This window comes from Arvicola amphibius, chromosome 1, assembly GCF_903992535.2.
Source record: "Arvicola amphibius chromosome 1, mArvAmp1.2, whole genome shotgun sequence".
Classification (NCBI taxonomy): domain Eukaryota; kingdom Metazoa; phylum Chordata; class Mammalia; order Rodentia; family Cricetidae; genus Arvicola; species Arvicola amphibius.
In genome coordinates, this window is record NC_052047.1 from 22,316,825 (window position 1) to 22,341,734 (window position 24,910).

General features: G+C 34.2%; 1 protein-coding gene across 1 annotated transcript in view; it reads right to left on the bottom strand.

Moving 5' to 3' along the window:
• Adgrl3 (adhesion G protein-coupled receptor L3) overlaps positions 1–24,910 on the bottom strand; it is a 457,067-nt gene that overhangs the window by 27,674 nt on the left and 404,483 nt on the right. Inside the window, exons 20-21 of the mRNA XM_038331368.1 lie at positions 10,282–10,450; positions 5,187–5,312 (exon numbers count right to left, since the gene is read on the bottom strand). Coding sequence (XP_038187296.1) covers positions 5,187–5,312; positions 10,282–10,450 — 295 coding nt within the window. The remainder of the gene's footprint in view (positions 1–5,186; positions 5,313–10,281; positions 10,451–24,910) is intronic.

The window sequence follows — 24,910 nt, forward strand, 5'->3', positions numbered from 1 at the left end:
GCCATGTTGGTATATAACACTAATCTGAGAGAAGATTGGAGTGCAGACACATACAGCAAAACTCAACATCTTCGACGACATCAGGGAATGTCTTAGAATATGGAGGTGAAAGAAACAATTGCATAATATTCATACAATAAGATACCACTTTACTTAAAGGGATAATAAAGGACATAATGTAGAAGAAGAAGAGACAATGATAATAAGTCAATAAAATAAAATAATCAGATTTGGTGAGAGACATATAGATGGTTTAGGGAGATGTCACTTGGGGGAGAAACACACAGAGAACACTTTGTTTCCCATTCTAAATGTTGGATCAAAGGGGGCTCATTCATTTCATATGCCTCACAGCTTCATATTTATCATGCACATCCTTTTCTTTTTAAAAAGTTATATCTTAAAAAGTGAATACATCCAAATACAATATAATAAATCAGGAAAGATAAATAACAAAACTATCACAGGTTGATCAAAGTGAGTAGAACATTCTTTTGTTCCATAGTATAAAATCTCCCTGAATATAGTCCTATAAATTGATGTTTACCAGATTCCCATATTATTAATCTTTTGTAAGTTATAGTCAGCAGGAAGTAAATGATACCTAGAGATGAGGAGGCCTCTGACTCTTTGTTTTGACAGCCACATCCCTCCAAAACCACAGTTACTATATAATATTTACTACATGTGGATAATAGCTTATCTCTTCGTTTTTTCTAAGCCATCCCTTCAACTTTTCAGAATAATCAAAACAAAATCTAAATTTGCATACACATCACCTGTGCTCGCCTATGGCTTTATCTCCCATGGTTCCTCGGAACCTCAGGTTTCCCCAACCTTCCCGAGAATTTTGTCAGCTATCTAATGATATTCTTTCTATTCCTGAATTTGCCAGTTTCCTTGGCCTCAAGTTTTCATCCACCCTGAACTATGCTTTCCTAAAATCCCTTCTCTGATAAAGAATACTGCTCAGATGTTGACATAAATGACAACCTCAAAAGAGACCTTTCTCCACGACTGGAACCGGGAGACATCTGAGGACTTCACATAACTTATCTCTCTCCCCAGCAGCTTTCAACCTGAATTTCATTGTGGTCTGTCTGCTCATCAATTCTTCACTATCAACATGAGAATTAACATCCTAGATTATAAGGAAAGTTATCTTTAAATCCTTTTATCCCAAGAGTTTAACAGATTTATGCCATTATGTAGGATGCACTTAGTAATCCAAATTCAAAATTAAAATACACATACATTATTTTAGAGGTTCTCTGATGTAATATTGTATTTCTAGGTCAAATTGTTTTATAATGGTGAAAATTTTGACATTTTCTTACAAAAAGTCACAATTAATATTGAAACATTTATTTGCTTTTAAAAGGATTTTTGAGACTAATTTTTATTTTATGGGCGTTTCGCTTGCATGAATGTCTTTGCCCCACATGTATGCAGTGTCTGCAGAGACCAGTAGTGGAAATTGGAACCCTGGGAACTGGAGTTACAGGAGGCTGTTACATGCCATGTGGGTGCATGGACTCAAATTCAGAGGAGCAGTGAGCACACCTAACTCATGAGTCCTATCTCCACCCCTATTTTTTTTATTGTACTCTGACAGAATGTATCTATTACTTATGTAGGGATATATTGTTACAACTAACAAAAATTAGCCTTATACGATATACAAAAATAATATAGAGCTATGTTATAGACTGCAAAGGTGAAGAAAATATACAACTTGAAATATATGTGACATCCTACCCTGTAATAGGGACACTTATAAATCACAGCAGCCACCAATTTATTGAACACCTATGACTATGATTATTATATTAATATATTATGATTATATTATAATTATTATGACCTATGATTATTATTATCTTAATCATGATAGCGTAAGAAACAACTACTACTGCTACCATTTTGCACATGGGAAAGCAGAGTAAATCATATTAAACTTTCTTCTGGGACTCTCTGAATGTGGCGGACTGAGAAGCCAATGATAATGACACCGGATTTTGATTCTACTGCATGTACTGGCTTTGTGGGAGGCTAGTCTGTTTGGATGCACACCTTCCTAGACCCAGATGGAGGTGGGGGGGGGCTTGGACTTCCCACAGGGCAGGGCACCCTGACTTCTCTTAGGACTGGAGAACGAGGGGGACGGGGAGTGTGGGGAGTGGGAGGGAAATGGGAGGAGGGGACGAGGTGGAAATTTTTAATAAATAAATAAACAAATACAAAATATATACAAAACTTTGGGAGCTCAGTCCGGTGCTCCAATGTGGGGCTCTGTCTCTATCTCCATCCATCGCCAGGTGAAGGTTAAGGCTCACAGTGAGCCCGTCCATGCTGTAGAGTTCACATTCATTGCGAGAGATCATGAGAAAGAAAGTCAGAACCATGAGGGACGCGTTCACCCACTGAGACGGCAGGACAGAACTAATGGGAGACCACCAAGTCCACTTGGAATGGGACTGATGGAACATGCGACCAAATCGGATTCTCTGAGGGTGGCTGATGGTGGAGGCAGACCGAGGAGCCAAGGACAATGGCGATGGGCTTGGTCTCTACGACATGGACGGGCTCTGTGTGAGCCTTGTCAGTTCGGTTGCTCACCTTCCTGGACCTGGGGGGAGTTGGGAGGACCTTGGACTCAACATAGTGTAGAGAACCCTGATGGCTGTTTGGCCTCAAGAGGGAGGGAGTGGGGGTGTGGGTGGAGGGGAGTGGAGGGAAGGGGGAGGAGGAGGGGAGGAGATGGCAATTTTTAATAAAAAATAAATAAACTGGAGAAAAAAATATATACAAAAATAATAAATAAAACTTTCTTCTGACTTGCAACGCTGAGAAAATAGAATCTCAATTTGTGAACCACATAATGAGATACTATATAATAAAAGGAAAAGAACAATATAAGAAGCTCAATTTTTTTTTTTTAAATCATGGCTGGTAAAGGGGAAGCTTGGGGCTTAAAGCGTAGTGTTCTCATCGGGAAATTTTACTGAACTGTATTACCTGGTCATATTCTTCAAAGGTATTGGCAAATATCACAGCAGTCTGTTGTAACTCAAGTAAAATTCTTGTACATTATAATTTTATAGTGATATTATCAGTAAAATGACTATAGAGTGATCAGTAATGACGAAGTAAAGTGGAATGCAGGCTGAGTCCAATCAGGCTGGCCAATATGCAGATTCTCAGTCATTTTAATTTAAAAGTGATTCAAACTGCTACCACAAAAAGGGGGAGGGGCAGAAGTTATTTGGTAGAAATAACTATTCAGAAGACGGAGATGTTGCTCAAAGCATCATCCTGGTTTGCTTATTCTTCTCATGTGTCTGATGCACAGACTGAATATTCCAAACACACGAATCTCTGCTCACCTAAGTGAGTACATCTTTCAATCCTTAATTTATGACTCTGAAACCTCAGATAGTTATGAAAGTAGAAGATTACATTTAAAGTGCTAATGACTACACAGCATGTTTGGACTAAGTTTTACGATTTGTGGTTATTAAGATATTTAAGATAGTCTGATACATTTCGAAAGTTATAGGGTCTTGTTAAAATTTAGTGAGGAATATATTAGATTGATATTAGTTGTCACGTTTTATTTGCCAAATAAAAGTCCATTACATTAGAAGATAGTGTTTATGGCCAACTTTGATTTATGAGTTCCAGTGCTAGCTAGGTCTTTGTAGCTGTAGTCAGATTATGTGGTTAAAATAACCAGATGTGTTTATTTGCAAATGATTTTTTAAAGGGAAAAGGAACTGCTTATGTAAACTTAATTCATTAAGCTTTGTAAATAAATCCAATGATAAAGATTTTGCTGGAATTGCAGATTGGAGGTCCATTGCTTGCCCATCATGCATGTGCAACAGAATTGGTCTGACATATAGCATTACAAAACATTGAAACTGTACTTATCTCCTTAATTTAAGTCTTCCCCAGAACAATCGAAACATTATCATATTTGCTACTAAACCATGGAAGATTAGTCTGCTAGTTCCAATACAAATTCACTCATGACCCACACAATCGTTGCAACCTTGGTAAATGGCAAACACTTTACCTAAAAGCATATAGTGTTCTTAGGGATAATTTAACAATGTTTCCTATGGACTGGCAGGGGTGGGGGGAGTGGGTAGTAATGCCATAGATGATTTATGCCAAAGATGGTTTAGTGGTATTCTTAAATGCACTGGCTCATTCAATTTTCAAACACATACCATTGTGCTAACTACATTTTTTTCCTAAGCATGCTCCTGTTTGAAACTTTTATTTTTACATTTGTACTTCATGTATATGGGTGTTTTGGTTGCACATACACCTGTATACCACATGTGTACAGTTCCTGCAGGGGCCAGATGGGTTTTAGATCCTTTAAGGCATGCACCACACGTGGATGCTAGAAATCAAATTTTCAGGAAAAGCAGCCAGTGCTCTTAACAGGTGAACAATCTTTCCACTCCCATATATCATTTATACACTTTTTACAGTATGCAACTGAGAATTATTGTATCCATTTAAATATCTAAGACATTTGTGAATCATAAGTATAAAATATAACTTTCTGTAAATTTCAGTTCTAGTAGCAAATCGCTTTCTGTCTGCTGTAGCCATTCTTATGTCATTAATAATTATGTAGTTTTAGACTGTACATTTTACAATCTAAACATCTTTATTTCAATTTTTCATTTGAGAGTTCCATGCATGTATACAATGTATTTTAATTAGATCTGTTTTTTTACTCCCTGCTCCATCTTCTCCTAGACCTCCCACCATGCTCCCTCCCAACGTCATATTCTCGTTTTGCTGTTGTTTTTCTGTTTGTTTTCCTTGTGATTCCCTGGGTCTAATTAGTGCTGCCCTTCACTCAAATGGGTCTTGGACTATTTACTGGAGTATGGGCCACATACGAGAGTCCCCATCCTTGAAGTAAACTGACTTTCTCTTCTACATCAGCTATTATTTGCGGATGGCACTGAAGTTGGACAGGAGTCTTATAAGCCCCACCCACATTCTGTAGATCCCATAATTTTTGTATAATTTTTATTCCTCCTGTTTCCTTACAGTCACACTGAAACAAAACTCTTGACATGACAAACATGTGATGAGGTGATCAGAAAGTGACCAAAGGAAAGATTATTTCACCTCAAGGAGCCAGGTGTATTATTTACCTGTGAGCCTGTGGAGTACCGTCCTGGAGTTCGAGAACCAGATGTTTTCCCTGAGCCAATCGAACTCTCCGTGCTTTTCCCACTACAGCAATGCGTGCGCAAGCATTTCCCATACTCTTTCCGTACCTAGCCAATGAAATGTTAACTTCTATTAGAGCTTCATCCATTTTAGCTAAGAAATAGGATATAACGTGTATATGAGCTTTTATTTTCAAGAACTTACTTCCTAACTCCACAGAGAAAAAAAACTGTCTTAATCTAGTAGGAAATAGTAAAATTCATATTGCCAGTCTTAAATCTCATGATACTTTAATCTTTGTAAACGCACATGCTGCATCAGTAACACCCAGTAGTATTACCCCATAATTCAAAGGCATTGTATTTGAAGCTTTCAAGACACTGCTTTAGCCTTATTAATTAGAGCACGACCTATTGGTGCAATGGTATTTTAACTATTGTTCTTTAGATAAAGAAAAACCAGTGAGAAAATTGAAAAGAGTAAGATAGCGAAGTCATGAGAGCAAAGAGGAAAAAAAAAGATTTAATATTTTAAGACAGAAAATGGAACTGTGCTGAGCTAAGCATGTCATTTAAATCTATATTTCTTGCTCATTTTTCTTCTAAGGTTAAAATTTGGAGAAAGCATAAAACATTTGAAATATTTTAATATACTTCCATAAAATTGTTTTCAATAATTACACAGAAATACAGCTACTCTTTTATTTTTTTAAACAGCCCTGGAGAATAAATTCTTAATCTATAAAAGTACTGAGGAAATAAAGATGAACATCTCTAATATGTGTTTTCAAAGTTGGGAATATATCAAGAATTGTTGGACAAACTTGTGTCATGTTTAAATTTTTATTACTGTAGATTTAACTGAACAAAACATGAAAATAATTGATATTCCTATTTGCCAAAAATAACACAACAAAGGGACACCTTATCATATTTATTGTACACATATATGTTCACATGATGATGTGATATTTATACATAATTGTTAATCCTTTATATAACCAATTTCACTGAGTACCTAATTTCTACTATTTATAACAATGTAGCATTCTGGTGTAATTTCATTGAAAAATGAAAAATCAAATATGTGATTTTAAAGAAAAAATATTTAGATTCAAACTATATTCTGGTTTCTTTTAAGAACTCACTTTGTTTGAATAGCTATTATATAATAGGAATGGTATGATAGTTAATCCTCATGGTCAGTGTGAATAGATTCAACGTCATGAGAACACACCAGAGATGTGTCTCTAGGTTCCTTTCCTGAGAGATTTGACTGAGGAGGGCTGACTACAATGAAAGCTGCTATGGGATAATACATTTATACACTGTTAAGATTTGTCACTCATATCAGCTTAATAAAGTGCTGATTGGCCAGTAGCCAGATAGGAAGTATAGGCGGGATAATCAGACTAAGAGAATTTGGGGAAGAGGTAAGGCAGAAACTCAGTCATCAGCTAGATACAGAGGATCAAAGATGAGAATGCCTTACTGAGAAAAGGTACCAAGACATGTGGCTAAATACAGATAAGAATTATGGGTTAAATTAAGTTATAAAAGGTAGTTAATAATAATCCTGAGCTAATGGGCTAAACAGTTTATAATTAATATAAGTCTCTATGTATTTCTTTGGGACTAAATAGCTATGGGATTGGGTAGGACAGAAACTTCTCTCTACAGAAGGCAAACAGTACCACAGGCTGAAGCCCAGGTCTCTGCCTCCTGACTGAAGGCCTGATATAGACAGCTATCTTATACTCCCACAAGCCTTCACTTCCATGAAGTAGTATGTGAGCCGAAATTAATGCTTCTTCCTTAATTTGCTTCTGTCAGTTATCTTGTAATGAAATAAATTACTTAGTACAAGTGATGGAATGTAAGGTCATAGCTTTGAAGTTGAACACTTGTTTAGTGTGAACTCAGTATCCCTCACCCCACAAAAAGAACAATGACAGAGAAACAGAATAAAACCAAGTATCAATGAAGAGTGCCCTGGTGGGCATAGGTGGTGAGGACCAAATAAGACTTATCAAAGATACCTATGAGACAGCACTGAAAAGAAAGTTTAGAATTACTCTGCTTTCAAGATAAGGTTGAGAAAAGATAAAGACAAGAGAGAAGGTGGCATCCTATTTTAACAGTATGTGACATTTTGTTAGGATGGTTATTAAATTATCGAGAGAATATCTGCTTAATATTATTCTTAAATTCTTAATATTATTCTTAAAATATGGCAATAATTTGATTACAGTTTTAGGAACTTCTATTAAAATAATCTTAAACAAAGATATTTACGATAGAATAGTTTGAAATTTTGTATTAAATTTGTGAATCATCCTTAAGAACATTAATCTCACTTTCTTTTTCTGGTGCACCTAGCCAATGATTGTGTTTCCTCAATCCAGAGTTGTTTTTGTTTTTTGATTTTTGGTTTTCTTTGGAACAAATATTGTAGTAGAAAGAAAAAAGAGAAGGGAGAGATGTGGAGAAGCAATCTTCTTCCAGGTACCAAAGAAATACTGCTACGAAGCCATAGGAGTTCATTGTGAACTATTTGCATTTTTAAAAAAAGATTGAATATTCTGCACTCATTTTATAAACAACCAGCAAATCTAGATATATGGCAATTCCAACCTCCATGAAAGCTGTATTGCTACACGATTGAATATGCTAATTCTTATTTGCGCTCATCGATTTAAAATGTTCAGCATATGTCTTAATGAAAAAGATTAACTTGGGCCATGGCCATAGAATATCTAATCTACTTCACATGATATGTCATCTGATAACACTATCTTATTTCAATATGATGTCTAAAATATAGAAGACAGAAAATAAAGTAGACCTTACTTGTAGAATATTCTTCCATATTTTCAAGTCAGAATAAATAATCCTAGACCTTTGAGGGTATAATGAATAAATGAATTCATAAAAAAGGCAACAGTGACCAATCTTACTGTAGCCAGTGGAAGAATTGTTGATATACCATACAATCCCTATTAGAAAATAAATTTCAACTCAAAGGATTTAATTTCTATTTAAGAGTTTAATCAGTCAACAAGTAACCTTAGTGTATAGTATATATTTAGCCAAAATATATAAGCAATTGTAAGAGCAAAGTCAAATTAGTTAAATTTAATCAGAAAGCTTTTAAAGATGTTTCTGTGGTGACGAAAAAGTCAAGTATTTGACTCTGTAAGAAAACTTTTATATTTGCTGATGCTGAGGCATGTTCTTGATGCTAAATAAAAATGCCACCCATTTTTCTTTTAAAAATACAAAGAAAAGATGATTATTTATTATAAACCTAAAGATATGTTTCCAATCATGGCTTAGCAACTATATCCATTAAGTGCCCTATATTCAATACTGTAATGTGAATCTGTCCCTGAAAAATTTATCTGTTAGAGACTTAATGCCTTTATTAATGTGTTGATGTATCAGAGGTACAGTCTCTGAGAGGTAATTCAGACGAGATGAGATCCTGGAGTGGCAATAGTGGCTCTTGGGGAGGAGCAAGGCAACCCTGCTTGCTATAGGATGAAGACCACACAAGTCTAAACCTCAGTAGTGGCATCTCCAACTCCAAAATGGTGAGATAAAGAATCCTTTATAATTACCTGGTCTTTTTCTTTACTGTTTGCCTGTCTCTTCTTCTTTATACCCATCAAGTGCAGCTAATTACTATCTGGTGGCCATACTCATTTGTTCTACTTCTAGGTACACAAGCTAATGATTAAACTATTTTTCTCACTGCTCCTAGAAGTTCAATTGGTACTGTCTATGGAGCCAAGTCTTATGAAAAAGGCATAGAAGTGAGACAAGCCACATTCAGATGGTTTTCACAAAATTCTCTGTCATTCCCAGATTATCTGCTGGATGTCATCAACCATGATGATTACAAAATTATATGTCAAGTCTTTATTCAACTTGTGTCTTCATGGGTTTATTGGGTCATTAAGTGAAAATAAGCACATGGTGAGTTAAACTACTGACATTTTGGGGATGCCATCATTAGATAGACTTCAGTTATCCAATTTTAGCCTGCCTTTGTGGTGAGTGTGACTCCATCAGCATAAAATTCATCCATTCTAATACATGTAATCTAGATTTAGGGGTCTGACTGATCATTATTAATCTATCCTATATTTGTGACCATAGGAAAACATAGTAGATACTTACTGCCAGCTAAAATTGAAACACAATATAATTCTGTTTTATTCTCGTCCACTTGTTCATCTTAATAAGTGGACATGAATATGAAATGTCTGTTTTGGACAGTAATTTGATTTTTAGTTTTGAATAAAGAAATCTGAAATAGAGAAAATTAGTCCTCATATTTCTTGTTTTCCAAAACAAAATTAAAGTCTTAGTATGGTTTTCTGAGAATAAAATATTTGCCACTTCATTTTTAAAGCTATCTTTTTAAATACTTCATAATTATTTTTATCAACTCTGTGTCACATATTGGAAAACAGAGATATGAGGAGGTTAATTAACTTGTTAAAAATCAGAGAATTTTTTAAATGGCGATCCTAAGAATGAAACCCAAGCAATCTGCCTAAAGTCCATATAATAAAAACTATAGAGACAAATTTTTAATAGAGTTAATAGTATTAGGCTAGAAATCCAATATTATGGTTCAAAAATATGAAACAAAGTATTTATTACTAAATTTGTCTTTTTAAATGAAGTATTTCCTTATCAGTATATAAAATCATAAAAGTAACCTATTTTGCAATTTTACTTGGAAGAGTTACTCTCTAAAATACAACTTCCATTTTTCTCCCCATGGTTATACAAACCAGTCTGTAAGAAAATCCTTTTTTGAAAATTGTACAAATAATAAAATGTGGTTTGGTTAACTTGAACACCCTTTCTAACTATTATATTTTTACAATGTATATATGTTGTCATTACTAGTATAAAAATAAATGAAGTGATATGTTTCATTTGGTTTTTGAGAGCAATATGTTTCGTTTAAAGACAACAACAAAGAATGTTATAGGTGAATAGAATGTGCATCCATTACGATCACGAAGTATATGCTATTTGAGCTTGGAAAACTGTAGCTTACCTTCTTCTGGAGGACACAGTGGAAAATGAATATAAACATTCCCTGTAGAGAATTGAAAATGGTGAAGAGATACGCCATGATGACTGTGCTTTCATTAATATACATGAGTCCAAAGGCCCAGGTCAATCCTAACAGGCAGAGGAGAGCTATTGCACCTATAACCCATGACCTGTGGAGAGAAGAGAAAACTCAGGGTTAGCCAAGAATTAGTGCTGAGCTCATATAAGCATGTGCAATCAATGATAGTGACACTGAAAAGAAAGTTATGGTAAGTTTTCATGACAGAAAATGTGAGACAAGTGGTATATATAAGTGCTTTAAGATTTTAATGGTACTGTAAGTTATCAAGCTTGAGGTGATGTACATGGATGAAAATGTTATGAACGCAGAAATTCATTTAAGCAAAAGCAGATTCGTGCCATAAATTATTCATGTGTTTTCAATACATATGCAAATGGTATGGATATGTAATTATGGTGAATGGGAAAGGAGGAAAAGGTCTTCAAAGTTACATTAGTCTTCATCAGACTGCTTGGTATATTTGAATCACTCAGCACTCAGTGTTTCTTCTAATACTTTTGGATAGCACATTTCCAAATTTCCTTTTTTTTTTTTTCCTGACTAAAAATTATGATATTTGTTGTAAAAAACTAACTCTGACTAGAAGAAACCAGTCTTTGAGGCACATGTTTAGAGTGGAAGGGGCTTGTTTTTCTAATTCTACAAAGACGTAGAGCTGTTCAGGAAACAGGTTAAAAGAGAAAGTCCCACTCTACTGGTGAGCACCATTTTATAGCTTTCGTGTACTATCTTGTTGATTATGCTAGACTAGGCTTTTCAAAATCAGGCCTTCAACCTCTTGACAGACCTAGGGTGTCTTCAACTCTTAGAAGCGCCTACAAACTCAGGGAAGAGGATGAAGTTGAGAATGGGGATGGAGTGGTATGAAGGGAATAATATAGCACGAAAGGGAAGCTGTCACTTTTATTCCACTTGCTTAGTTTCCTCCAAGCTGCCATGGTTAATGGGAATAAGTGGATGACAGTTTATATACTAGTGGTCATCCTACACATTTACTAGGAATAAAATGAACTGCTGTGATAGATGGGGCTCTAGTAACTGGAAATGGAATCCTTTGCCTCTTGGAAGTAGACGGAAAACAGGACCCAAAGTATCTAAGATTCCTGAATACTCAGAGGCCCATCCCTTACTAGCCCAGCATCACTTCTTTGGACACAGCAAGTTAACAATTTTTTTCAGCATCCTGTTATCGTTCATTTTTGATATCCAAGGAGGAAATATTTGGGGTGATTGATTCTTTGCAAAGAGAAGAGGGAGAGAATACTACATAATTCACCATAATATGAATTCAATTATTTTATTTTTTGAAAAGATTTGAAGATATTGTCCCAGAGGCTTATTAAAATAAATAATATTGTTATTTTTCTTCCACATAATCAGGCATTATATTTCATATTTAAATGTCCACTAACCAGATCAGGTTTGTTATAAAAACACCAAGACTTTGAATGAAGGAGGTATGTTCTTGCATTTGGCACATTTGCTTATATGAATTAGAAAACGCCTTAAATGTTAATATTTATTTCATAACTGAATTCCAAAATATGAAAACATTCAAACAATAGCTCTTGGGTTCTAACAGATATCAGAAAAAGGAAAAATGGAAAGAATCATCATTAAATAAAGAGAAAATATACGTAGATTTAGAAACCAAATGATGGCACAAAATATTGACGTCAGCCATTATCCAGTAGAAAACACACAATAGAGCCAAAGGTTAAATGGTCTAGAACTGCAGTGAGTTCTCATTTCCAAATCAGGAAATAAGCAAAAGCATGAAGAAGAAAATGTGATGGGATCAGGGAATGGAGACAAAGGACTCTTCACCAGAAGAACAAACTGAACGTCTACAGCAAGGTAGCCCACAGGAGGCCAATTGTAGTTGATTCTTGCAGGACAGGCAAGTTTTAAAATTATAGGCAAATGACCAATTGTTTCATTATCTCTCCATTTGTTAGACTGGTACAGACTTGTAAATTTGTTTCAGAAATTTCAGTGCATTCATAAGCAATTAGATGATTCATCATGATACAGGTGCCAAATTTCAAAAGGAAGAGATGGCATAGGTAAAATTTAAATTTCAAAGGGCCTTTCCCCCTTTTTTAGATACAGTTAATACAGAAAATTGTTAATACTAATTACAAGCAGGTAGATCCTTATCCATAAAATCATTTTAAAGATACACTACTAAGTCACAAAATAATCTAAGATGAATGACACCTGACCACACAACAGAAATTTGACCAGAAATTTGACAACCGTGGAAGGGCACATCACAATTTGAGGAGCTCTCCGTGAGAGACAAGTCTGTACCACAGGACAGTGCTGTTACTGAGGCACCGAATTCAAGTGATATCCCATTAACAGAGGCAAAGGGGATTTCTTTTTCTTGTATGGCAATACACCCATAGCACTTTACGCATAAGTTGCATGCCAGCGTTCCCTGCACAGTTTGCTCTTCTGCCTCAATGTGAATGACAGAAGCTCTAGCGATTTCTCAGTACTGATCTGACAGCTGGTTCATGGGACCACACTGATAAATGCAATTTATCAGCCATTCAGGTCATTCTTACTTGATGAAGGGTCTGTTATCCTCATAGCTAAAGAATGCATAGACATAAAGACAAGAACACCAACATTAGCATTTTTATGATAAAGAATTTCATGTGAAAAAATATCCTCCTCTTTCCTCACCAAAGGCCTGTATTCGCCACCTCCCTGAAAGGTATCATAACCTTCCCTTTATATCCAGAAGGGAAATCCTAAAATGACCATGAGAACTTAAATACCAGGGAATAAAATCAATTTTACAATACTGCAATATCCCATATGAGACTCACAATTCCATTTTTTCATCATGTGCTCATATTACTTGTGACTTGACAGAGACATTTATTTCTTAGAGATCACATTTCTCTAGAGAATGAGAAATTTTATGAGCAATCTGAAAAAAAGGCTTGGGGGCATGCTTAAAATGATAGATGTCATGCCACTAAAAGGTATTCCCTTATTCTGTAATATTAGGAGATAAGATGACTTAATTATGGACAATATGCCTCTAAGTAATTTTAACACAGAGATGATGATTAACCTGAGTTAAATCTGATCATTACAGCTCGTTTTTTTCCTTCCTTCTTGCCAGAAGCAATATATTTTCCTGCACTATGAATATACAAATAATGTTCTTGAGAAGGCCCATCTGCGATGAATTTTGAATAAAGAGAAGCACTGATAAAAACTCACTCTCCAGAAAGATGAGAGAGTAAATATTGCAATAAGAGAGAATGAGAGCCCGGTCTTCGAAGCCTGTTTGCCTCAGGTTTACATACATTCCAGTTCCATCATTTACTAGATATTTGTTAGGCAGAAGGTAATTAACTTGTGATTGTGTCAGATTGTGCATCTATAAAGTGGTCACAATTATATAATATAAGTATAATCTATAGCATTCTTGTAAAAAACCGAGTTTTTATCTGAGTAACAAAATACTTTTAATATTACTTGGCTGTCTAAATCTAATCTCAAACTGAAAATATAAAATTAATATAAAATTTCTTACCCAAAGGAGAAAACACTCAATACATAAATACTGAACAGTTAAATGCCTGATAAGATATGTAGGAAGTAATATGATGCAGGGAAAGAGATGTGGCTGAAATAAATCAGTAGATGGAGCAGAGTGAATGGAATTATGTACTCCATGTGGTGAGTGCTAATCAAAACTGGCGGTGTAAATTCATCAAAACAGAATAACACTTCAAATTCCATTTCCAAGGCACACAAGTCATAATGCAAATGATCCAAAACCTCACATAAGTGGTACATATGACTCTAGATGGTACAGTTCTAGAAAATACCACCACCATAGGACCATAGGAAAGTTCTATTGGATAATGCTGAACCTGGACAGTTTAAGAACATTTTAGGTCAATAAGTATAATTGCAAGAGATGCTTACGTTATGCCACAAAAATTTGTAGAAGAATGTCTATCAATTGTTTGTTGGCTATAATGTACCCAGACAGAAAATAATGCATTTATTATATAAGTTACAAGACAAAGTGGAAATATTTACTGTTATATTTAGTCCCAATACATCAGTATATTCTATCTATGAGATAGAAGACTTACAAATACTTTAAACATTAAAATATCCAGGCAGTGGTGGGGCACGCCTTTAATAATAGCACTCAGGAGGCAGAAGCAGATGGATCTCTGTTAGTTCGAGGCCAGCCTGGTCTACAAGAGCTAGTTCCAGGACAGGCACCAAAGCTATAGAGAAACCTTGTCTTGAAAGAGGTATATAGAGGCATGGTTGACCTTAGTTAAAATTTTACATACACTGGCTTTCCTGACTAAATAACTATGCATGTAATGCAACTGTAATTAAAAGAAGAATACACTCAAACAATTATTAAACATCTGGAGTCTGTATGAAATCTATCTGAAATCTATCTTACAGATAGAGAACAAGTTATAGTGATAAGGCAGTAAGGGTAAAGTGCATCGATTATATAAATGGGACCAAAAGGGGACAAAAGGCAGAGGTGCCATGAAGGAGGGTAGCAGTGGAATTTGGCAGGAAAAGGAAATATTCATTAAAACATTTGGGAAACTAGGATTACGGAGTGGCTTCCAAAGTGAATAAACATAAACTGTAAATTATAAAACCATAAACAATTATTACACACTAGGGAAAATAAAAAAGAAATGGAGAAAATAGTTTTTATTTTGGCTTTAATAATTTCTCTAAAAAATTTAAAAATATATACAATACAGGAAAAAGTTGATACTTTATGTAATGTCACAGATATATGTACACATACATGATAAAGAAAAATTAGAAGTTACTTATTAGACCAAATTATCTCTTAGTAATGAAAGAAAAAAAGAATAGAAAGCTGCCAAGAAGTATAATATCTCATTAAAAAAGGAGTCTAGTAGTAAAAAAATGATCTTAATAATTTAGCTATATAGGGTTCTGATGTTTTAGCAAATAATGATAGAATGAGCAATATTTTATAGACTTTTCTATTGCTAATCAGACAATAAGCAGTGAATTCAATGATAATAAAACCAAAGCAAAACAAACAAAAAATAAACATAAAACAATTAAGAATTGTATAAAAGAAATATCAATCACTTTTACAAAGAAAACATACTGGTTTTTAAATTATATTTTGGTATACACAATAAGTTAATGCCTAGCAATAAATATAAATTTGCCAATAAGTGGTTTCTATTTATGTTCCTAGTTTATATTTCTAATATCATAATTAAATGGCTTAGTTTTAAACTTACATTCATCTTGGTTCTTTTACAGAGAAGATGTTGGGCAAGCATTTCAAAATGACTGGCTTAAATCCTCAGTTTCCATGAGCAGATACAAAGAGTGTGCTAAAATGCCTACTTTAATAGCATGTAAACAACCAAAAAAGTATCAGAGACTCTGATGACAGATTTATAAAAGCACATAAATATGTAGTGGAATATCTCAACAGTTGCTGAAATTTAGCCAAGGCAAAATAAGATTACTAAATTTCCAAGTGTGGACTGAGCAGCTCGAGATGTCTGCCACCCTATTGAACTGTCTGCACATTTTAATTACAACCAAGCAGTTTCATGAATAGAGTTTCATTTTAAGTCACTGTTGACATGAACATTCAGCACTTTTCAAGTGCAGATATAAAATATAATTTGAAAACAAAACAACCTTGCTATTGTAATCCACTCTGAATAAATAAAAGAATAAGAAAAAAAACAAAGCCTTCATGCTTGCCTGTTATTTTTGCTTGGGAGAAGTATTCACTTCAAATATGAAGAAGCTAATATGAAAGTTTGGAAATCTATTTGTGGTGGCTAATATCCTGATCAGTGGATTCACAATATGAAAACAAGTCAAATATGCATGAATCCATGCATTAGAGACTCAAAAGTGAAATTCTAGCTCTCACCATGCCAATTGTCTAAAAAATATTCACAACTAGAACATCCTTTAAGTTACTTGGGGAAAAATATTTGTCCCACAACAAAATGTGCTATCTCCAGTTTTACAAACATGAGCAGTAATAACCCACTTATTTAGTAAACAAGTTAAACACCTTAGAGTCCCATCCCTGTCTTCTAAATTCTACTGAATTATTTTCAATCTGTAAATTCTACTTTAAAACTTTAGCTCCTGAGGGGTTAGAATTGAGCTCTGTCTATATTCTGCATGGACAATGGCCCAGATTCAAATCCTAGAACACACAAAATGTCTGTTTAATAAATTAATTGGGCAATTAAGGATGCAACCTAATATCATATGTTAAGGCATGTAAAGAACATTATTAATCTGAAGCACAAATGCTGTTTAATGTAATTATTTTCAGACAATTTTCACTTTTTCAAAGATATACACTACTCTTTTGGGTAAAAATCACAGTTCTATGAGTAGCTAATTTAGATTCAGACTATGAAGCTGATGGCATACTTCCTTTGAAATATAAAAGGAATCTGACCCAAGGCCTATGCAAAGAACAAAGGAGATGCTAATTTTTACATTTTCATTATTAAGAAGACATTTTCTCCTTAGGTTTTCAGGATTTCTAATACATCCTTAGATAGTCATTGCTGCTCCCATATCTGATATAAACCTAATTATTTGGAGGGAAGAATGAAAAAATAATTTAATCTCAAGGTATAGTGCATAATACTGTGCCTACAACTATCATCCTTCAACCTGGTTTTCTCAAATGTCAGCTTCCAGCATATAGAGTGGGCTGAATACATTTATTCATAAAACATGGTTCTTGGGAAGATATGGGAATTTTAATGCATTTTAAACAAAATGCCTCCAAAAAGAGACCATCCTTTTAATACTTCAGAGCACTTGAAATTATAGTCTCTCAAAAATGCAGGATATGAAGAGACTCAATATCACTGCCTGAATACAAAGTTGTGTGAATCTGTAAAAACCTGACTGGTTTCAGCTTTTAAGCGGTGGAATCAAGGTAATCAATGAAGGACTAAGGAATGGTTAAGAGATGTCATAAATAGCACGAACTGAATCTGGTAGTCAGACAATCGACAGAGCTGGTGCTGTTTTGACTGTGTTATTCTTCATCTCAGTTGTTTATGACAATTGCAAAGCATGTTATATGCACTAAGAAAATAGAGAACAACTGGAAATAATGACAAACCACATTCAAGCACAGGATTCTCATAAAGGATGTTTTTTTTTTCATATAATGAATAGTAGAAAACTACTATTAATTCTAATTCCAAGAATGAATGCATCAATTATATGAATTGGAGAAATATTTGTTTAAAATCGTAAGAAATGCATAGTTTGGATAGGAATATCTCTTCTAGGCTCATATGTCTGAATATATGATCCTTAGTTGATGGAACTGTTTAAGAAGGAATAGGAGGTGATGTTCTTTTGAAAGAGGTATGCCACTGGGAACAGACTTTGATGATTCAAAGTTATTCCTGTGCTCTCCTTCTCTCTCTGTTTCCTGTCTGTGAATCAAGGTGTAAGTTCTCAGGTATTCATCAACTCTCCCATTATGGTTTCTAACTCTTTGAAGCTGTATCCTCTAAATTTAATGTTTTTTATAAGATACTTTGGCAATGGTGTTTTATATTATAGGAAAAGTAATGAAGACAACATATCTTCACTTTTGGCATTCCTTCTGCAATATAGAACCCTTTTTGAAATAATATTCCTTAGTATTTAAAATTCAGTCTTTGAAATTTTCAAAAAAATTAATAATTTTGATGGTGACAGAAGCTATGAAAAAAATTATATGGTATTGTAAGTTATGTCTAAACTTATGAGTATTATTTTGAGCTTCCCTCTTAATACCCCAAATCACTATTTATCACTATCTCTATCTATCTATCTATCTATCTATCTATCTATCTATCTATCTATCTATCTATCCATTTATTTACCATTTCTTCCTTCCTTTTTTCCTTTATTTATTTTTACTAGTAATGAATAAAGAACACAAATATTAATGTTGCCATGTATAGTGACACCTGTCTTCAATCCCAGTAATGAAGACAGAAGCAAGAGTAGCTTTGTTGAGTTTGAGGTCAGCTTGGTCTCTACAGTTTGATGTAAGTCAGGGATACATAGTGGTACCCTTACTCAAAATAAAAGAAAAAAAATGAAGAATGCCTCAAAATATTTTCCTCACTACTCACCAAGAAAACTTTGAAGTTTATGAACACTTTTATTAACTGTGACTCCATACTAGATTTATATTCTCATAAAGTTCAGACTTTTTTCATATTATTGCTGTGACTGTAGTATAAAAAATGAGATAATTTTGAAAAGTAGGCTATATATTTATATACAGGCTATATATATCTTGATATATTAACATGAAGAAAAATATAAGCATTAAAATCTTCCAGTGATATTGTTTTATTTTTCAAGTTTATGGCAATTACCCTTCCCTTTTATAGAATCCAATCTCTCTTGACTCCATGAAGTATTAATAGACTACTGATCAGGCTGAACATAATTCTAGCTTAATTATTTCTATCAATATTTAGAAATAAAGTACACAAAAGTTTACCTTTTTAAAAAGTATATTTATCTCAGGTATTGTAAGCCTTCTCTCTTTGTCCCTCAAGCTCCCCAAAGTTTTCTTGAGCTCCTTTATACACGGCAGGTGTTTAAGCTTGCTGAAGATACATTCTTTTTCCCTCTCAAACTACAGAACTTGCTATTTATTAATCAAATGAGCATTTGCCCCTGGAACTCCCCATTTTTTCCATAAAAGGCTAAGTTTGTCTTTTAAAAATGAGCATCATATGATGCATAATTTTAATGACAGCATATGGTAAATAGAGCCGTACAAATTCTAATGAGATTTTGATAGAAACTGTGCACAGCTTCTCTGTTGAAAATGCAAAGACCCAGAGGCAGCAGAATGTTTCTGCACAGAGTCGATTAAAATACATAATCAAAGCATGACAAGTATGTCAGTGCAGGTCCACAGTCGGAGCATCTCAGGAAACCAAGTCCAAAGGATCCTTTGAGTCCAGCACTTTGCATCTAACTCAGGTGAGATCTCATCTCCAATTTTTAAAAAGATAATATTCTGTAATGTGTACCAAATATATGATGTGGGTTTGTTGCATATATAATTATCATTAATTATGTGAAGCATACAATAGATTGTACCTATTTCCTGATCAGAGAAAAACTGCAAACCCTTGGTATAACTTGAAAAGGACATTTTAACCAGCCATCCCAAGACTGAACACATGGATCCAAATGGGATTGACAGTTGAGTAGTTATCACAGTTAATTAATCCACACATTGACAACTAGGAATGAAAAAAGGAAAGCTAAGTGGACCCCATTGTCACTCAGTTAGATGACATATAGAAATCATGAATGGCCAAATTCAGAGGCCTATGTGCAGAAACCTGTGCACAGATAAAAGAAAAGTAATAGTTATAGGAAATACAGAAAGACTGTACAAATAGACAAAAAACTTTCATTGTTTATTTTTATTCTTCTAAATAACTTGTGATTTTACTTGAAAAAAATTATTTTATATCTTTTGTGCTTTTGTAATAGAAAAATGGGTGATTGGTGAAGTTGTCAGTTTTTATTTTGAAGGTAAACACTGAGAGTTCCACACACCTCACCAATTAAAATTTTAGATTCGTCAGTTCATACTGTAAGTTAATTTTGGCTGGCAAAAATTCAACAATAGCCTATATATATATATATTAAATTACTTTCAATTGTATTGAGCTTTTGCTATAATTATAGTCTGCTCCAACTATAGTAATTGAGAAAATAAACCAGAAATACAAATGATTGGAATTACATCTTTCTTGTAATTACATATTTTGATGAAGGGACAAATGAAAAGCAATCAGTAAGTAGATGCGTACTGTTTAATTTAATTACTTTCCAAGGAAGCCTGAGAATTAGCATCCTTAATTTCTCGATTATTAGGCTAACTACATTATTTCATGTTATTACTTTTTTCATAGTACACCAGTAATACAACAATGCACTAGATAAATAAGTGTTCTTTGCTAACACTAAAGGGGCTAAATATGAGGACTCTGAGGTTTCTTTGAAATTGAAGACTAATATGACATATTTAAAAAAATTAGAAAATAATATTTAAATTAAGTGCAATAATAGGAGTCAGCCAGGTAAGGTGTAAGGAAAAGAAGGTGAGCAGTGATAAGCCATGATGGAAAAGAGCACATGCCCAAAGTAGACTGATGGGCTCATGACAAAGAAGGGAAGTAGAGTAGGTGGGCAAGACCACCAAGGCTTAGCTGCCTTGGACTAGGAGTTTGGACTCAAGTTATAAATACTGGGATCCTTTGAAGGATTTTTATCCCAACAGTTACATTACATGACTGAACTAACAATTTCAAGATTTTTTTTTTCTCGAGCTGCCGTCAGAAGAAGTCACAAACAATGTGATAAAAGCAGAAACAAGTTTATAGACCCATCACTGAGAGTCCTCAGATGATGACAGTGATTGAATGGCGGCAGTGTCAAAGAATGAGGAGAAAACACGTATTCAACAAAATACACGAGTCTGTGTGTACACGTGTGAAAATGAGCATATGTGGAAGATTGTTTATGTTACAAATCAAACTATAATAACTTAGTAGTTTCTGTTGCAATTTCTAGAAAAAGTGATAAAAAAGTGTAGTGATTAGCAAAAAAAAGCCAATATGAAAAATAAAATAGGATGCAAAATAATGATATTTCTCAATGGAAGAACTAAAGGAGGAACAGGAAAAGCACACAAACTCCAATAAAAAGAAACTCATATAGTGGGCCCACCATAACAATAATCATATTAAATGTAAGTGGAATAAATATTCTAATTGAAAGATTTGGATTTACTAGACTAAATAAGAAAAAAGATCTAAGTATATGCATAAACATATAAGAAATAAACATTTATAAGAAAGAACTGGTACATTAGAGAGGGTTTAGAAGCAAAGCAATCATGGTTACAACTCTTGGCTATTGGAAACTGCTTCTGAGACTTTATTCATTTACAGAGGAATAGAGCAAAATTATCTGTATGGTGTGATTGTTATGGTAGTGACAAAAACAAGTAAAATAACACCAGGCACAATTGAAAATAATCAATGAACAATGTTTTAACTTTAAAAACTCTGGTGTATTTTGAAGTTTTGATTTGATGAAGTGCATGCATGCTTGAGGCTTTTGGGGGGGGGGTGGACTGTTGATTTTGTCATAGAACAAATCTACCAGTTTCCAAGACTACTTTAGATTTGCAGCAGTCACACAAAATATTGTATGTTTATTGTTTGAAAGAGAATGCTCTCCACACTTTTATTTTCAATTCTATACAATTGCTTCTTACTTAATACATTGAAATTTAAATTTCCTCCAGATTTTGCAAAGTGCTCAAAATTTTTTTTCTTGAGAGGAATTTATCTTTCTCCCACAAACTCTCTTGATCTGCAAAAGATCCTAATTCTGTGTAGAGAAGTGTGAGCAGAAATCCCTCAATTTAGTTGTCTACTTTGTTTCCATCAGCATATGACACTGCACCAATGTTACTTCCTCCATTCTGTCACAGTGGGCAAAGCCTAGCCTTCCTGGATTTTTTTAGCATAGCAGAATGCCACTTCTGAACTCAAAGGCAGTGAACTGCTCTACCATTGCTGGTAGAGGTGATTGCCAGAAATTCCTCGGGTCCTAACTGTGACAATGACTTCCCTATTTCTTTCCTTACAGTCTTAAACTATTGCTGGCTTTTCTGTTAGCAAAGCCATAGCCACAATTCTATTTTAAAGTCATACGACACATCATTTTTAACAACTAATCTTCCCTTACAGAGTTTTTTAAGAGCATCATCAAAGGTTTCCTATGCACAATGGATAGTGAGGTATGCTTCATTCATTATACAATTGTAAGGAGGAAATCGTGACTCAGAGAAGTTAAGTACTCTCCAAATGCTCTAACCTTGTAAGTAGTTCAGACAGAATTGAAATCAAAGTACTCTTACTACATTTTGCTATATATTATAAAACTTAATGTGAACAATTTCATTAAATATAATTATTAGTTTTGGTGTGTTTGAATGTTCTTCTAAACAGTACCTGCTATCAAAACTATATAGAAAAATATTTTTTCCAATACGTGACAGTCAGTACTAAGAACAAGTAACAAATTTAAAGGAATTTAAAAATGCACAAAAAGTTTATAAAAAATTACTTAGAGATAGGACAATGATTGCAAAGTTTCTTTAAGTTTCAAATAAAGACCAAACATTTTACTGTTGTGTTTTATCTGCTGAACAGTACTTTAAAAATTTCCTGAATAACGTTTACAGCCTAGAATAAAAGGTATGTAAACATAACTCATAATGACTTGAGTAAGTATGTTGTGATAATAAAAATGTGTTTCGTGGGCTCGTTAACGTATCAAAGCTCACTTTCATCAGGACCAGCAGAGATGCACAGGATATTTAGAAAAACAACTCAACTGCACGTAGTTCAGTAACATAATCATGACTGTAATAAAAAGTAAAAATATGAGGCAGTACTTTAGTGTGGAAAATTTCTAGTTAATTTAAAATGTTCTTACTTGCCTAACTCCTTGGCTGTTCCTTTAAATTAACATAGGATAGTTATTCATTCACCAAAAATTAACTGCTTTATGTTAATGGGTTGTCACCACCATCTTAGTATACTGTAGTATTCTGAAACGCCTGTCATGGCTAATCTTGGGCACCAATATAGAAAGCTAGCAAGGGGTGACATCGCTGTTGTCAGACAGAGCTCAAGGGGGATCCTGAAGTGCATGGAAATGTCTTGAAGGTACGTTCATTTCGTTAGAAATACTGAGCCAAGTCGAAATAGATCGTAAGAAATCACGTGAAAACACAATTTAGCATGGGTGTGTCTATGTGCATATGTGCGTGTGTATGTGTAAGACTTTTTAATGTTAAATCTTTTTTTCAAGTTTCAAGATTATTAAAGAAATTAAAATACAATTATGCTTATAACAAGGAATTCAGAGACTGTAGAAAATATAATTTAGCTTTGATATGTATTTTTATTATAAGTTAACAAGAAATATTATTTTATATTTCTGCATACTTATACTTGCCTGAGGATAAAAACATACAAAATTAGTAATAAAGGACAGATTTTGAAAGCAAAAAAATAATTGAGTGGAAAATGTTCCGAATAGATTTGCTCCCAGGAGAAGGTTTCAAAGGCAGGTAAGTTAGAATTTATATTTACATTTCAAAATAAAGGCTCAGAGGGGAAAGGAGGGAAGTGGGAGGAGGGGAGGAGATGGAAATTTTTAATAAAAAATAAATATTAAAAAATAAAGATCATAAGAAATAAAAAAATAAAATAAAGGCTCAGACTTACTGAGTGGGAAAGTCCAAACCTGATATGCTCTGACATCCAAATGTAATTGTCAAAAAGCTTCAGATTTTTGATCTTCGGATTCAGATGACTTCAGGTTTTTATTGTCAGATTAGGAATTCTTAACCACAGACCTCTACATGAACTCTATATAAATATTCTCAAATCTGAAATACTTAATATTCTATAATGTTAAGACAAACAAAACAAAGCAAAAACATACAAACAAAAAAAAAATCTGCTGGGCATTGGTTACAGGCAATTTTAATCCCAGGACTCGGGATGCAGAGGGAAGCAGATCACTGTAAGCTCAAAGCCAGCATGGTCTACAAGAGCTAGTTCAAGGACAGGCTCCAAAGCTACAGAGAAACTGTTTTGAAAAGAAAAAAAAATCTATAATATTTTGATCTTAAGCTTTTTGGATAAAACATTCTTTTTTTTAATTTTTTTTTTTTATTATTTTTTGAGACAGGGTTTCTCTGTAGCTTTGGAGCCTGTCCTGGAACTAGCTCTTGTAGACCAGGCTGGTCTCGAACTCACAAAGATCCACCTGCCTCTGCCTCCCGAGTGCTGGGATTAAAGGCGTGTGCCACCGCCGCCCGGCTGGATAAAACATTCTTAACCTATGCCTGTGAATAGTAGAAAAAGTGTATCTCCCTCTTCAGAAGGATAACAGGACAGCTACAAACAACTGCTAAGTGAATACTCATACTCAGCATTTCAGGCTTGTTTTCCAGTATCATAAAATTCCCTTTTTGGTATCTGCAAGTACTACCAGTTCTCATTCATTAACAAATGAAATTGCAGGTACCTTCACTGCAGAAGCCATGCTGCAGGTACCATCACTGCAGGACACATCACTGCAACCACCACTTACAAAAACATTACTGCAGATATAACCACTGAAGATATAATCACTGCATGTACCATCATTGCAGGTACTATCACTGCAGATATAATCAAGGCATGTACCATCATTGCAGGTAGCATCGCTGCAGGTATAATCGCTGCAGGAACCATCACTGCAGATATAATCAAGGCATGTACCATCATTGCAGGTAGCACGGCTGCAGGTATAATCGCTGCAGGAACCATCACTGCAGATATAATCAAGGCATGTACCATCATTGCAGGTAGCACTGCTGCAG